Source organism: Rana temporaria, chromosome 8, assembly GCF_905171775.1.
Source record: "Rana temporaria chromosome 8, aRanTem1.1, whole genome shotgun sequence".
In the NCBI taxonomy this organism is placed as follows: domain Eukaryota; kingdom Metazoa; phylum Chordata; class Amphibia; order Anura; family Ranidae; genus Rana; species Rana temporaria.
This window is the reverse complement of record NC_053496.1, coordinates 98,952,498-98,968,985: the sequence shown is the minus strand read 5'-3', so window position 1 is coordinate 98,968,985 and position 16,488 is coordinate 98,952,498. Positions and strand designations below refer to the sequence as shown.

General features: G+C 38.8%; 1 protein-coding gene across 14 annotated transcripts in view; it reads right to left on the bottom strand.

Moving 5' to 3' along the window:
• Positions 1-5,641: 5,641 nt before the first annotated feature.
• The window catches only part of PAX2 (paired box 2), a 77,681-nt gene continuing 66,834 nt past the window's right edge, over positions 5,642-16,488 (bottom strand). For 5 of the 14 annotated variants that reach the window (XM_040362343.1, XM_040362348.1, XM_040362346.1 and 2 more), the window contains 4 exons: positions 15,774-15,875; positions 15,009-15,107; positions 9,933-10,019; positions 5,642-8,286 (listed from right to left, as the gene is read on the bottom strand). In XM_040362343.1, coding sequence (XP_040218277.1) covers positions 8,210-8,286; positions 9,933-10,019; positions 15,009-15,107; positions 15,774-15,875 — 365 coding nt within the window. In that variant the 3' untranslated portion in view covers positions 5,642-8,209. The remainder of the gene's footprint in view (positions 8,287-9,932; positions 10,020-15,008; positions 15,108-15,773; positions 15,876-16,488) is intronic. The other 9 variants (XM_040362357.1, XM_040362351.1, XM_040362350.1 and 6 more) reach the window with 3 other exon arrangements.

Sequence of the window (16,488 nt, the reverse complement as noted above, 5' to 3'; positions counted from 1 at the left end):
TATTTAATTGAAATAAAATTTCTACAGAAGCATTTTGAGGTTTCGGGATGTGCAGTGGAAAAGAGCAGGCAATGAAAAGCACTGGTTGAAGATGCATGCAGAGGAATGTGTTTGCATAGTGTTAGAGCTTTCTTTGTAGAAAAAAAAGAGTTGAAAAAAGTTTTTTTGCAAAACCTGCAAACTTTAGCAAGTCTCTAATGTTCATGCTGTGCTTTATTTGAAATATCATTTCCTTTTTTTTTCTCCAGTGAGCACAAGAAGAGTTGGAAAATACAGACATTTTTTTTATCTACATGGTGAAAGCTTAATTTAATAGCATGTGTAATGAAATGCAGATGAACTAATATACAAGACAACATTTCCTACACTTTACACACATAACCTTTCTACAAAGCAGCAACGATTTTGATGTAAAAGAAAGTTAAATAATTGCCATTGTTCTGGTAGAGGCCAGCCTAGTGGAATCCACCTGTGTCAAATCTGATTCTACCATACAATAATCTCCAGTGTCAGCAAACACAATCCAGACATAATACTGCAAAATCATAATATAAATAAACACATGGAAAGGAAGGGTGGGGCGTAAATTGTTTTATATATAAATTGGAGGAAATCTACTTAAAAAAAGTCACTTAACCAGTACACATAAACTAATCTGAAGCCTTTCCAAACTGACAAAACTTCATTTTGATCTAAAATTTGATCTTATTTTTTTTTTTTCAATTATTTCTGTCATTGTATTAGTATTTTTGTAATTTAGCCCCTAATAAAATTGTAATTCTTACATTTTGAATTTAGGTTTTTGTAATGGAAAATGTAAATGGACCTTAGGTAATCAGTCTTACCTTATAAAGATGGGGTAGTGCATTACTAAAGGATCAGATATTAAAAATGTTTTAAGAAAGAAACTCTGGCCATCGAAGAAACCATGGGACTCCCATATTTTGCTATACATGGTGATTGTTGCAATGTTGTGGGTTAAAACACACAGTGATCAGTATTGCCTGTTATTTACCATACTAGTTCAGAAACCTCTTGAATAGAAAATGAGCCCCAAAGTGATGCATAAGGTAGTGAATGAGTTTAGGGGGCTATTTATAGAGGGGAGTGGATATTGCTATCTGCTCGCTGCTTGACATAGCAGTGTTTACTTTACATAGCGCCTGCATGTTGTATGCCATTCACAAAACAAGGCTGTGGTGTCCCACAAAGTTCTCTCTGCAAAAGTCTACATAAAGTACTCCATGATTTGAGGAGAGGCCATTTACACGACTTTGGCATGTCCTGTGATTGGAGTGTCCTTTTTTCTTGGCTTGTTTCTTTTGACTTGGAAGCAAGTAACATGCACATTTGTATAACAAACCACTATGCTTTATAAATGTGTCAATTTATTTTAAACCAGTTGTATGCAAATGGAATTATCTGTCTGGTTGCTGTTGACATTTAGACATGTGCACGCAACTTGTGGCCGTCTCTGCTCAGTCACATCATGCCTTCTCAAATCTGTCATTTTTAATCAACCAGAGTACATAAAATAGCTCAATCCTAGTCTACATCTCATGCAACCAGAGGGCCAGTAAAATATTACTTAGTTTATCTTTACAGAAAAATCTGTAAGGTGAACTTACATAGAACCCTATAGAACCCCATAGAACTCCTCAACACTCCCCCCCCTCAGTCCTGCTGACCTGCAGTGTGGTGATCTCCAGTTCTGATCCCTGGTATAGCTGCCTCAGGGGTCCGGGGCTTAGAAATACCCAAGGCATTCACTCTTCTTCTTCCCCCGCTGAGAGGAGGAGCTACATGAGTTCTGATTGGTCCGCGCTGCCCATGTGACGGCACCGACCAATTAGAGTGCTTCTAAATGTACCCCCTGACAGGGTACATTTAGGAGATTAAGCTCCAGGGATTTTTAAGCCCCGGTGCTGTGAGGCGGCTCAGAACGGGAGATCGCAGGACTGGGGGGGGGTCCTGTGTAAGTTTACCTTACATATTTTTCTGTAAAGGTGAACTTACCCTTTAAGAAAAATAAATAATTTTTAAATAATATTAAAGGACATTATTCATAAAGACCCCCTTTGAATATAGTGCACTTTTTTGACAAATAAACCATCTTTGTAGATCTTCTGTATCAAGATTCGCCAAGGACAGGTAAAGTAGTAAACAAATAGTACCACTGTATCCCTAGTTTCAGGCATATCATAATAACTGCTCTGCATTCATGGAATAGATTTTCAGATGATTATTGATGTACACTTGTTTTACTTCCCTTACTAAATAAATACTTTACACAGTGCAGATTATTATTTTCATCAGTTTTGTACCACACACTTAGGCCTCGTACACACATCCGAGGAACTCGACGGGCGAAACACATCGTTTTGCTCGTCGAGTTCCTTGTGAAGCCGCCGAGGCTCTCGGCGAGCCAAATTTTTCCATTCCCGTCAAGGAAATATAGAACATGTTCTCTTTTTGGCCCGACAAGATCCTCAACGGTTTCCTAGTCGAAAAAAAAAAACAGCAAGCTTCTTGCTGGTTTTTGCCGAGAAACTCGGTCGTGTGTACGAGGCCTCAGAAACATCAACATGTCAGCTGAATTTAGATGTTTATTAGATGGTAAAATAGAATTAGTTAGATACCCATTTATCATTTTCATTTGTGTGAAGAAGAGAAGTGACAAACATGGGATTATTAAAATAATTTTTGAAGTTTTAATGCTTTAGTATTTTATATGATTAAATAAATGGGTATTGGGAAATCATTTGAGTCTTACTACTAACGTTATAGCAGTAGTATAGCAGTTTGCCCACTGACAAAGAAATGATCAGTCTATAATTTTGATGGTAGGTTTATCTTACCAGTGAGAGACAGAATAACAACAAAAAAAATCAGAAAAAACGCATTTCAAAAAAGTTATAAGTTGATTTGCATGTTAATGAGTGAAATAAGTATTTGACCCCTTTGCAAAACATGACTTAGTACTTGCTGGCAAAACCCTTGTTGGCAATCACAGATGTCACACATTTCTTGTAGTTGGCCGCCAGGTTTGCACACATCTCAGGAGTGATTTTCTCCCACTCTTCTTTGCAGATCCTCTCCAAGTCTTTAAGTTTTTGATGCTGACATTTGGTAACTCGAACCTTCAGCTCCCTCCACATATTTTCTATGGGACTAAGGTCTGGAGACTGGCTTGATATGCTTGAGCCACCTCTTTTGTTGCTTTGGCCATGTGTTTTGGGTCATTGTCATGCTGCAATACCCATCTCCATGACCCTTTTTCAATGCCTGGCTGAGGGAAGGAGGTTCTCACCCAAGACTTGACGGTATATTGCCCCTTTTATCGTCCCTTTGATGGAGTGAAGTTGTCCTGTCCCCTTAGCAGAAAAACAACCCCAAAGAATAATGTTTCCACCTCCATATTTGACGGTGGGGATGGTGTTCTTGGGGTTATAGGCAGCATTCCTCCTCCTTCAAATATGGCAAGTTGAGTTTATGCCAAAGAACTTGATTTTGGTCTCATCTGACCAAAACACTCTCACCCTGTTCTCCTCTGAATCATTTAGATGTTCATTGGCAAACTTCAGACGGGTCTGTACATGTGCTTTGTTGAGCAGGGGGACCTTGCAGGCGCTGCAGGATTTCAGTCCTTCACAGCGTAGTGTGTTACCAATTGTTTTCTTGATGACTATGGTCCCAGCTGCCTTGAGATCATTGACAGTATTCTGCTGTGTAGTTCTAGCCTGATTACTCACCATTCTCATGATCATTGAACCTCCACAAGGTGAGATCTTGCATGAAGCCCCAGATTAAGGAAGATTGACAGATATTTTGTGTTTGTTCCATTTGTGAATAATCCCACAAACTGTTGTAACCCTCTCACCAAGCTGCTTGACGATGGTCTTGTAGCCCATTCAAGCCTTGTGTAGGTCTACAATCCTGTCCTTGGGTACCACTTTGGACAGGTGTCTTTTACACAGGTAACAAACTGAGATTAGGAGCACTCCCTTTAAGAGATTGTTCCTAATCTCAGTTCATTACCTGTATAGAAGAAAGAAAACTCTTGGGAGCCAGAAATCTTGCTGATTGATAGGGTTCAAATACTTTTTTCACCCATTAAAATGCAAATCAATGTATAACTTTTTTAAATGTGCTTTTCTGGATATTTTTGTTGTTATTCTGTCTCTCACTGTTAAAATAAACCTACCATTAATATTACAGACTTATCATTTTTTTTGCCATTGGGCAAACATACAAAATCAGCAGGGGATCCAATACTTTTTCCCCTCGCTAATGAACAGAAGTTAGAAAGACTATTTTATGGCTTTTTTTTGCAACTATTGTTTAATCCAAAAACATGCTGGTAGGTTACTTGGCTCCTGTCTAAATTGGCCCTAGTGTGTGTATGAATGTGAGTTAGGGACCTTAGATTTGTAAGCTCCTTGAGGGCAGGGACTGATGTGAATGTACAATATATATATATATATAAAGCGCTGGTAAATTGACGGCCCTATAAAAGGACCTGTTATAAATAAATAATCCCATACAAGGGTTCTTCAAAAAAGCTTCTGAACTCTTTTTTAATTGTATTGTATATAACAAAGTGCAGAAACTTTTTGAAGACCGCTCATATATTCCAATCAGCTGACCTCATTGCAATATGTTTCACAAATTCTGTTAGTAGATGTTATGGGGAATGGGTTTCTTTTCGTGTCAACTGCATTTAACCACCATTTAGATTTTCTTTTTTAGGGTAAATGTACATCCAGTAAGTCATCACCAAATGCATTTATAAGTGTATGTCAAGCCAAAAACTAGGTTAGAAAGTTTAATACTTATGTTTAGGATTTTTTGTTCCCCGAGACTCTGTTTTAAAGATATACCTTCACTTTCTGTCTTGTTGACAACAGTTTAGCCATGGAGGAAGTGATGGAAAATCAGAAACAGGGACATAACAGGGACCCAAAAATAAAACACTAACAAGGGTTCTGGCTTTCCCCTTCTTTACCAATGAAAAGCATTTTTATTTGTGTCTTTGTTGCTGTTGTAAATTTCATCAAATTTTCTGTCTGGTAAAACATTGTGAACAGAACAGTACGTAAGGGAAATCTCTCTAAAGGAGCTCTGAATAGCAGTAATAACCAGACAAGCATTCTAGCCCTTTCCCACTTTATCCAAAACTAAGAAAAAGGTTTTGGCTGGACATGCACTTGAATTATTTTAGAAAGTTAAGTAAACAATTACTTTGGAAAATGAAAGGTTTCTACCACTTTATAGGTACATAGTTAGTAGCACTACGTAGGTACATATAGTACAATTCAACCCCATTACAGAGTGAGTAGCAAATGCCCCATGGTTTCTTTGATGAGCAGGAAAATATTGCACACTTACCTGAAACTGTATAATATTTTTTATGACAGTGGGAGTTATTTACCAAGGCAACTGGATTTTTTTTTCTATGGCTCTTTGTTCAAAAAATTAGGGAAATATAAAACACATTATACTTCTTTTCTGCTTGATTGATAAAGATGAACCTCAATAAAACCCATTCCCCTTAGTAAATCATCCCTTGGATCCAAATGTATTTTTTTCAGTTGTTTTCTGTGGTTTGATATGACCCACAAACTGGCAGCAAGATTCCAAATTAGTATCAAGCACAGTTTTATTGACAATTGCATTGTTCTGCCTATTTTTCTGTCTTTATATATATTAAAGGCAGATACAGGGGATTGTGTGCACATTAAATTGCATAACTCTCAATGCTTGGAAGATGTCACCCTGTTTTTAGTTACACTCATATACAAATATCAGGAGTTCCCATAGATTTATACATGATCTCTGGCTTGTACACATAGCAGATAATCTCATACATCGATTGGATCATGCAGAATTCCACACAGAACAGATTCATGGTTTCTTATAACAAAAAGAAATTTGCTAACTCTAGTAACTAATAATACGTTTTAATGAGGTTGTCAGGGCAAACTTCTTTAGCAGGCGGCTTTGATTATGGTAATAGCTCAAAACCTTGCGCAAAGGATGGTAGGCTGGCTCTTTGTTAACACCTTATTGCATTTTCCCAAGTGTATAATAATAGTTGGGCTATTTGGTAGAATAGAGTATGATTTATCTCTCTTGTACCCATGATGCTACCCATAACAGCACATATCAACTCTGTATTTTCAGAGTAATTGTTGCTGTACATTAAGCCATACCATTGCTACCAGGACTACATTTTATTTTTGACCAAATAAGCCTGAGTTTTGCAGTTTAGACTCTAAAAGATTACTTTTTCTTTAGTGAGAACCATCTTAAATCAACTCAACTTTATCAAGTATCATAGTATGTTAAAGGAGCAGTTAACATATAAAAGGTTTGGGAATCCATTTAAGTAGTGCTTAAAGCAGAACTAAACCCACCAATTTAAGACATGCTTTGAGTGATAACGTTTTACTGCACTGCACTTTCAAGCCATCAAATGCCTGCTGTCATAACTGATTACATGTGCAGCACCATGGTCACTGCAGACCAAACAGAGGATAAGATGGCAGCTACCTTGGCTGTAAAATACAGGAGGGTGTAGTTCTGCTTTAAATAAACCCTGTTACTGGGTGGACAGTGGGATAAACTGCTGCAGGTATAAAGTGTGCACACCAAGAAGTGCCTGCGCATATCTGCAGCAGCGTCCCAAACCTCCCTGACAGAGTTGCATCTCAGACCATTCTGACATTTCCTGATAGTGTCAAAGTCTGCTCATCCCTTCCTACCTCCTGCAAAATTCTATTGGTCATTGAAGCTGCCCATCATAGTAATGGGCCTCTAAGTGCCTGCACTTCATACCTACAGCAGATTGGTAATCTGTCATCCAACAACAGAGTCTCTCTACGGTACCTGCCTGACTCAATAATGTAAATCCAGTCCTGATTGCTGGCTCATGAAATGAGATGTGTTAAACAGTGGAAGTTCTGTATAGATAAGGGGAAGGGTGTGGGGGTAATTTTGTGTCTAGCCGCTAGAGGTTGGGATAATAAATAATATGTTTTCAAAATCATGGTCAATGTGAACTGTCTGTAAACCTGAAATCCGTGTCTTAAGTGCCATTTTAATCTGCGTAAAACTACTGAATTTACAAAAAAAGCCTGTATTTTGTTTTTTTCTTCCTAGAGTGTGAAATATTCACAATGATTTTTATACAGGGGCATAACACAGCCCCCAGTATCAGACTATGACACACTAGTGCAAAACAAAACAAAAAAAAGCTAGAAGGAGGAACAATATATCAAGAACTGTCTTCTTCACGTAGTCCTATGACAATCTCTTCCATTATCAGCACTGTTTTTCTTTTTGTTGTTTTTGTTTTTATAGAAAATTGTCTATTGTAACTTTTTACAGACCGTCATGATAAAGCATAAAAACAGTGTATTTTATATATATATTTATATATTCATATATTTTATATTTCTTTTTTATGTTCAGTCATTTGACTTCAAAATGTCCTCCTGTCTTCTCTGAGTTGATTGTTTTTCACAGGATCTGTGTCCATTTGGGGTATTAGGAATGCCAGTACAACTGATGGAGCATACAAGGCCGGCATCCTGTCCAGGGCAGGAGGAAGTTTAGATGACTAGTTCTGATACTCCCAAAAGTTGTGTTTTCTAACTCCTGCAATCTTCCAATTGTTAATTGTGTCAAGTTCTGTCAGAACTCTTCTGTCCAGAAACTTTACCCAGTGGAATGGATTTGGAGGGGAAATGGTTTGTCTTCTCCTTATTTTCTATTTTTGCTGTTTAAAAATCTCCCCATTTTTGGAATATATTTTTATTTTGGAGTCTTAAAAAATGTCTTCATTATTTGCACTGTTGTTTTGAAAACAATAACACTGTGATATATTTCCAAGACATTGCTGTCCTAAGGTCCCAAGATCCACAGAATAAATGAACATATGGGCCTCTTGTTTGCAGCAAAAGGGCTCCAGGGTCAGACTTGTTTGCTGGGCGTAAGTTTTAGCTACTCTGTTGAAAAAAGTCATTAGGAGACTTTGTGGTGGATAAGAGTTCAGCACAGTGGAGCTGAACAGGGTCAGTAGCTGTAGCAGAGTGATGGCAGGAGGCACAATGTAAGAATCTCTTCTTCCCAACATGATGATGCTCACACAGGTACAATATGGAGGCCTAAGTTCTCGCTCTGCAGTTTCATGTGGTTTCCATAGTAACTAGTGGCGGTCATAGGCAGTGGCAGCAGTGGGAGGTGCGGAGCCCCTGGATGTGGCACTATAATAATAAGGGGAACCTGAAAGTTAACACAGGAGAAGAATGTACTGGTTGGAAGGACAACGAGTGAACAAAAACACAGAATAAAGAATTTGACAAAACAAATAAATTGTATACAATACGCTATGCTTTTTGTAAAAATCTAATTACAATTGAAAGCTAGTAATGCAGTTTTGGAGAAGGAAAGTGACCAGTGTCAATGACCTTCTGATTTTTTTGCCACTCACATTGAGTAAGCTACATTGACTCTAATTAGGAATCTACTATAACAATCACAGGGGCAACACTGTGAGCCACAAGAGAGGATCATCAAGGTAGTTTGCAGCGCTAGATCCTTCAAAATTGCACTGTAGTGGTAAGTATAGCTTTGCATGCTTGGCTCTAATTTATGGGGCAGTAAGGGTATTGTGTCCAACAAAGCAAAACATCTATTAGGTTGTCATTGGCATCGCAATAGTGTATGGGCTATATTTCATGTACAGTCTATTATCTTTATCATTGTTTATGTATTCCCGGGGGGAATCCAAACAACCTAATTAGATGCATCAGTAAGATATGTACAATATATTTATTTATGATAGCTATGATTTTTTTTTTTTTTTAGGGTTGTTGACCTCTCTGTAAGCCAGTAAAATGTAAATGGTCACAGTTTTGCGTTCCTATGGTTGGAGTCAGTGGCGGCGGGGCCATAGTGGGTACAGGAGCTCCGCCTTCTCTCTCCTGCACCCATCAATCAACAATACATAGATTCATGCATTGCATGAATCTATGTATTGTTGCCGCTGCCGCCCACTATTCAGATGTCCGGTCCCCTGTTGAGCGCCGGCCATCTGAATAACAGCGGTGGACGTGTTTTGGAAGTGCCTGATTAGAGCAAGATGCTCTAATAGGCTTCCCAAATAGAGCCTGCAGGCTCTAAACGGCTTCCAAATGGTTAACCAGAGGGCGCACAGGCTGTGCGTTCCCTGGTTAAACAGTGCTTTGTTAGGAAATCGCTTCCCTAACACTGACCCACCTCTCAGCCAATCAGGTGCACCGGGTCTGGTTACCGGTCACCTGATTGACTGAAGCGATATCGAGGGCGGGAGAAGACATTGAGGGAGAGTGGAGAGGCGGGCTGGGGCAAAACTGGCTGCATTTGGGGGCACAAACTGGTGGCAATTGGGGGCACAAACTTGCTGCAATTGGGGGCACAAACTGGTGGCAATTGGGGGCACAAACTGGCGGCAATTGGGGGCATAAACTGGCTGCAGTTGGGGCACAAACTGGCTGCAATTTGGGGGACAAACTGGCTGCAATTGGGGGGACAAACTGGCTGCATTTGGGGGGACAAACTGGCTGCATTTGAGGGGAAAAAACGGGCTGCATTAGAGGGGACAAACTGGCTGCATTTGAGGGGCACATTGGCTGTGTTTGATGGGCACATTGGCTGCCTTTAATGGACATAGTGGAGGCAATTGATGTTTTTTTTTCAGTTTGTTTGCGCCCCCCCAAAAAAAATTAGAGCACCAGCCACCACTGGTTGGAGTTTAAAACAAACTAGTGCTTAAGGGTTAATGAGAGTGCCTGGTATCTTTGATAAAGTTGTTTTATTCTTAAGTGACTAGTCACAATTATAGTCCAATGGCCCTATTACCTATAAGCAAAGTACCGGTAGTTACTCACTTAGTAATGCTGGGTTGCTGAACCTCCATGCTTCATTGTATGTTGTATACTGCGGGTGACTGTAGGGATTTCCTGAAAATTCACTTCCTAGAAAGTCAATATACAAAAATGTTATATTGTTATTCTGTTTTCTCTTTATTATGTTTTAATAATTGAATCTGTGAGCCACACATAATAAAAGTAGACATTTTATGAACTGAACCAATTGTTTTTTCAAGCTTGTTATGGGCCCCTGGGCTCACCTGTTCTCTATCTGATCTGATAACTGTCTAGTATTGTCACCGAAGATGTGAAATATCTCCACAGTGACTATACCAGTTCTTACTTTCAAGTGCTTGATCCTCTCTAAAAACCAAGCGTATGAATACTGCAGGAGTATAAGTTTCTAGTTTGGTCAATGCACTGCCGTAATGGTCTTAAATTTTTTTTGGGATGTCCATATACATAGGATGGTCTTTACATAATCAAAAACATTTTGATCATGACAGATGGTAATTAAACATTTGTGAGTAATGTGCCCTCTGTGCAGACATTGCTGACTTTCCAGCCATGGTGGCCAAAGTGGGAATAGGTTAAAACCCTTGTCAGGTTTTATAGCTATCTGTGGCCTGTAAGAAAGAGTTTTCCTCACTGTTTTGAGTGAAAATCCTGTACCACTTATAGGAGTTAAAAAAAACTTTGAAATCTTAACCTTAAATAACTTTTAAAAATATACTCATATCTGTATTGTTGTTGGAGAGTTTCCTTCACTTCTTGTCTGGGGAAAATGTGTGCTTGGGACAGTCAGTGTGGAGAAATCTCTCTAACAGAGTTCCATACAACATAAAAACCTAACTTGGGATCAAATCCTTCCCCACTTTTGAGCATAGATACATTAAAAGCAAGTATAAAGGACAGGAAAATGTATTTTAAACCTCCTATACTGCTTCTCAAAAAAAATGTAAACAGTTTATTGTTCATAGTTTGGAAAGGGTTGCACTTTAAGTGCTTGCAATACAATACATGTCTACAAAATAAAACTAAGTACAGTATAAAGACTTGTATTAGGCTTGGTTCACACGTATGCATGAAAACTTTGCCTGCATTCATTTGGGCTGCCCTACCCATGATAAATATTTAAAAAGAACTCCCTCATCCTGTTTTAAAAAAATTGAACCATGCAATCTAGCACATGCAAAAATGTGCATGGGTGCCAATGTGTGGGGGTGGCAGTAAACATGAATGGCACCCCCTGCGGCTTCTAGATAGCAGAATGTATCTGTGCGGGTTGGGAATGTGCACGAGTATGCACACATTCCTTGCCTACACTAGAGTGAACCTAGACTTTATAATTTGTAGTAGGAAACAGAAATAATAAAAAAAAATCATGCAGTGGACACTTACAAATGTGGTCTTTATAATACAGTGCATTTATAACTGATTAATATTCAATGTAAACATCCTTTGTGACAAAAATAGGCAAGTGACAGGTACTCTTTATGGAAGAATCTATAAGACCCCAAAATCCCTCTTCTGCCCTTGAAAGCATTTAAAACACCAAGATCAATGTTTTTTAATACATTTGATCTTTAAAAAAATGGCGCTTTGGGGTTACCATAGTGGAGACCCGATTAAAGTTTACCCTGGCTTTGTTTGGGTGTCTGACTACCTGGTGGATGTCCCGGCTGGAAGCTTGGGTGTTCCGGTGGGACAGGAGAGCCGAGCAACCTGCGGAAAGAATGGGGGGACATCTCCTCCCGCTCTTTGTAATAGCAATCGAGAGGCTAGTCAGCCACTCCAATTGCTATTACAAGAGATCTGACCATTGGTTCTAAAAAGCGGTACTGGGGATATACCTGCAGCTACAGGCATCATCCTGGTACAACAACTTGAAGTGCAATGATGTACCGGGTATGTGATTTGGTTGCAAGTGGTTAAATATCCCATTAAATTAAAATTTATTAAAATTAAATTAAGATTCAAATGTTTTTCATTCACATATAATTTAAATTTTTTCTTAAACCTTATTTTATATAAGCCATGCTATTTATAAGGTTCACCTGCAAATTGAGTCTTTAAAGTGATATAATTATATTAATCATAACTTTTTAACAGTTGATGTAATTAAGTGAATCACCAAAAATATTTCAGCATTAAACCAGCCAGAAACTTTATATTTTTAAAACTAGCTTGTAGGATTAAGAGTGAGATAACAAGAGAATACATAATGATGATTAAATATATTTACTGGCAGTTAATGAATATGATGCAATGATGAGTTTGCCATTGGTACTATATCAGACACAGGAAAATGTGCACGGCACTACATGTGTTTATAGGTGTGTGCAGAGGTGGGGGAGCTGACAGCGGACACTGGAAGTGTTTATTGATGAGAAGTGAAAGCATGCATACAGGAGGATAATGAGCTTTTGAGCTCAACTGTGACCAAGAGGAACTGAGCTATCTCTTTTCCTGATCACTAATGAAACAAGTGTAATTTCCTCATCAGCATTGAATTTTATTTCCATACTCCCCTATCTGCTCACCCGGCCGCAAGGCCTTTTCAGCAGTTCACTGCACCAATTGGGATTCCCTTTCCTCTAAGTTCTACAATAATGTCTCCTGAGAATACCCTTGTATATTAGGGAGTAGAGTGTAAGGGCTGAAAAATATGGACCTGTTCTACATCTTTATGCAATGTCATTTAATGGAGCATTCAGTCATACTTGTGTTATATATCTCGGAATAAATAAACAGGGGCATTATTCCATTGCCTGAGTTGTGCCTAGCAAAATAACGTTCCTTCAATGGAATAATACACTGTATCTTTCAAAGACTCCAACTATTTTATTTTAAAGTGTGCTATAATATACAGATATTAGGGAGTCGATTCACTAAGTGTTATATAACGGACAGAAAAATGGGGTAAAATACTGCATGTGGTAAATCAGTTGTGAAAGTTTAATTCACTAAGATTTTACCATTAAATTACGAATGCGGTATTTGTTATTTTTAGCGGTAATTACTGCATTATTTAATGTCGTAATATATTGCATTGGCTGGGATTTGTCAAAAAACAGCCTGGTTGTTTTTTGGCAATGCTGGTTGCTAAGCAGTGGGTCGGGAAGTCGGCCACCGTGTCCATAACAACCGATGACTCATGAGCTGTCAGCAGGCTTCCCAGCTCACAGCTAATTGTAAAAAAATATACGACAATTAAAAATGATGAAAAAAAAATTGCATGGGGTCCCCCCAGTCCATACCAGGCCCTTATTCGAGCATGCAGCCCAACAGGTCAGGAAAGGGGGGTAAGCGAGGCCCCCCTCCTGAACCATACCAGGCTATATGCCCTCGACATGGGCGACTAGGGCCTCTTCCCAAAAATCCTGGGTTGTGGTTGTCGGGGTCTGTGGGCAGGGGGCTTATCGGAATCTGGAAGCGCCTTTTAACAAGGGGATTCCAGATCCTGGGCCCCCCTATGTGAATGAGTATGGGGTACCCATTCACCGAAAAAAAAGCGCAGTGTAACAAAACTCAAGAGAAGGTTTTTGACAAGTCCTTTACTAAAAATCGTGTCTTCTTCCTCTTGTGTTACTTCTCACTCCGGTGGATTGTTCTTCCTCCACTGTCTTCTCCCTCTACTGTCTTCTCCCTCCACTGTCTTCTCCCTCCGGTGGTTTCTTCTTCCTCTGCTGTCTTCTTCCTCCAGTGCTTCTTATCCCTCTTCTCTCTCCGATGATGTCTTCTTCATCCGCCACCACCGCTGCCCTCTAAACGGTCTTCTTCCGACGCTGGCTGCCTCCGTTGTGTTGTCTCCCGCTGTCTGACATTTCTTAAATAACCATGGGGCGTGGATATCTGGTGACGTCACAGGGGGTGGGGTCTCCGGCAGATGTCAGCATTTAGCGGGAAGTGGCAGATGAAGAAGACATCACCGGAGGAAGAAGACAACGAAGGAAGAAGACTTCACCGGAGGGAAAAGAAACCCCCGGAGGATGAAGACACGATTTTTAATAAAGGACTTGTCAAAAACCATCTCTTGTGTTTTGTTACACTACACCTTTTTGGTGAATAGGTAGGGATAAAATGTACCCCATACTCATTCACATAGGGGAGGGGGTCCAAGATCTGGAAGTCCCCTTGTTAAAGAGGGCTTCCAGATTCCGATTAGCCCCCTGCCTGCAGACCCTGACAACCACATCCCAGGGGGGCCAGGCTGTTTTTTGACAAATACCAAATTATCGGTAAAGCTTTGGGAATTGACCCAAAGATGTTATAATCAGAATGCCAAAAAAAATGTAATCTCTCTTTCAGCAACCTTTCAAATTCAGAACCTTTTTCAAATATAACTTTTTACATTATTAACATATAGTTTTTTGTGTAGATAGGTCTGCATTTATGTTTTGGACAGTGGGAACTTTATGGGAACTTAGGCACCCAGTGAGGCCACATGGAAGCAAGAAGAGTGTCCCCAACACTGAGTAAGCTCCAAGTTATGATTAGGTCTTACAGAGGGCTTCATATCTGTGTTCACAACAGCTGAATGGAATATTGGTGGAGTAAAATGAAGCTGCTTATGTGAAAGACATCCTGTTGCTTTGCCCTGTCCTGTTGCTTTACCCTGTAAAGGAGAGCTACACTTTAAATATTAAGAGTGGCTTATAAAATAAAAGTTCTGTAGATGTACGAATCATTCTAAAGAGGATCCGTAAAATTGTGGGACAGGTTGCCTTTGATGGGAATGATCTACTATATATCTATATATATAAAAACATGAAAACTATAGAAAACTATGAGATTTCACAAGGATTGTTAGAGAATTAAAGCAAACATCTGACTGGATGCTGCTGATACAATTGTTGCCTTTTGCATTATACCCAAAGTGCTTAGTAAATAGACAAACTATCTAGTTTAAAGACCCATATTCATGCAGAGAACCCATAAATGATACAGTTAGGCATCACTGAATAACATATTATAACTTTAGTGTGGAAAGGCTTGCTTTATTTCCTTCATATAGTAGCACAAGGCATTATAATTAGGATATTAAAAGACAGAAAATACAACAGAGAGATATGCACAATGTGCTAGACTCACCACTCCCAGTCCTGCAGTGAAACAGACAAGGCTTAGAGCTGGACAGACATGAGCAGCACTCCACAGGCTGGACCGAATGGTGGACCGAAACGTTGGTGCCTGTCAATGCAGTAATAATGAGATGCCTCTTTCCTGCCAGTTACCTGTGGAGTGCTGCATACTATGTGTTGGTGTTCAGACTCTAAGCTTATCTAGTGTCATGTGACTAGACTGGAGAGTGTATGCTAAGTTAAGATGCTGTATCTGACTGCTCTTAGTAAAATACTCTGAAAATGTTACAGAATCTAAAACTGTTAGATGTATACTGTGTATATCTATCTATCTATCTATATATATATATATATATATATATATATATATATATATATATATATATATATATATATATATATATTCTACTACTGTGTGCCTTATATGTAATATTTACAGGACAAAATATATGAAATGTTGCCTAGAACAAACACTTGGGTTCTAGCAGTCATTTCAATACTCAACACTGAACAACCAAGGTGCATATGTTATTGATTGCTTTGGTGTGATCTAAATCCTTCTTCGCACTGTCCCCCAATCTATCATATTAAAAAAGCATATGGAAGTATATCCACCTCTATCTATGCACAGTATTATAGAGTGTTTACTGCATATGTGAATGGTATGATATAGCTACTGTGAACTGGACTGACATAAATAATGCTGATGTATACTGTATGTCATTTCATTTGGAAACTAAGATTGAAATTTTTCTAAACCAAAGAAATGACTCACCAGGGACCATTCCAGCAAGGGTTGAGGTTGGGTAACTGCCTTGTCCTGTAGGAGGAACATGAGGAGGGTAACCAGGAAGGGTTGTACTCGTCATGTCTCGACCTAAGAGAAAAGAGATACATTTTTACTATTGGTGTATATAAAAATGTTTTTGGAAAAATGATACACATGATTATTTCCTGTAAATCAAGTTTTGTTTCCTAAAAATATAAAAAGAAGTAAAGGAAAACTGAACAGTCCTGATTTCAAGAGGGCTAAGCCCCACCAACCGATATTCCTTTATCCAGTAAGAGTTCCCTTAATGGCCTACTAACCTATCTTGTTGGAGAAAGACGATGACAGTTGTAGTGCTTAGCCCTAATGTTATGTCAGGCTTCTTGAAACAAAGTGAAACTAGTTTTGTAGTGAAACACAGAAGAAGGTTTACTGTGGACCCCACTCTTAGGCAACATAATTTTTTTTTAAATTGAAGATACTTTAAACATGATTGTGAATCATATTACCTAGTATAAAGATGACTACTAAATGTAGAAATTACAATTTTGTATGTATACCACAATAATTCAACTGAGAAGATAGTGAAAAAGTAATAAATGGAAAGTCATATTTTAAAAAAATTGCTTGCAAGTGAAGGCTGCAACAACGCATGTTTCAAAATGTGTACTTCTTTAAATACATTAGAATTTCCCTTTAACACTGATACTTCCAAGAGTGA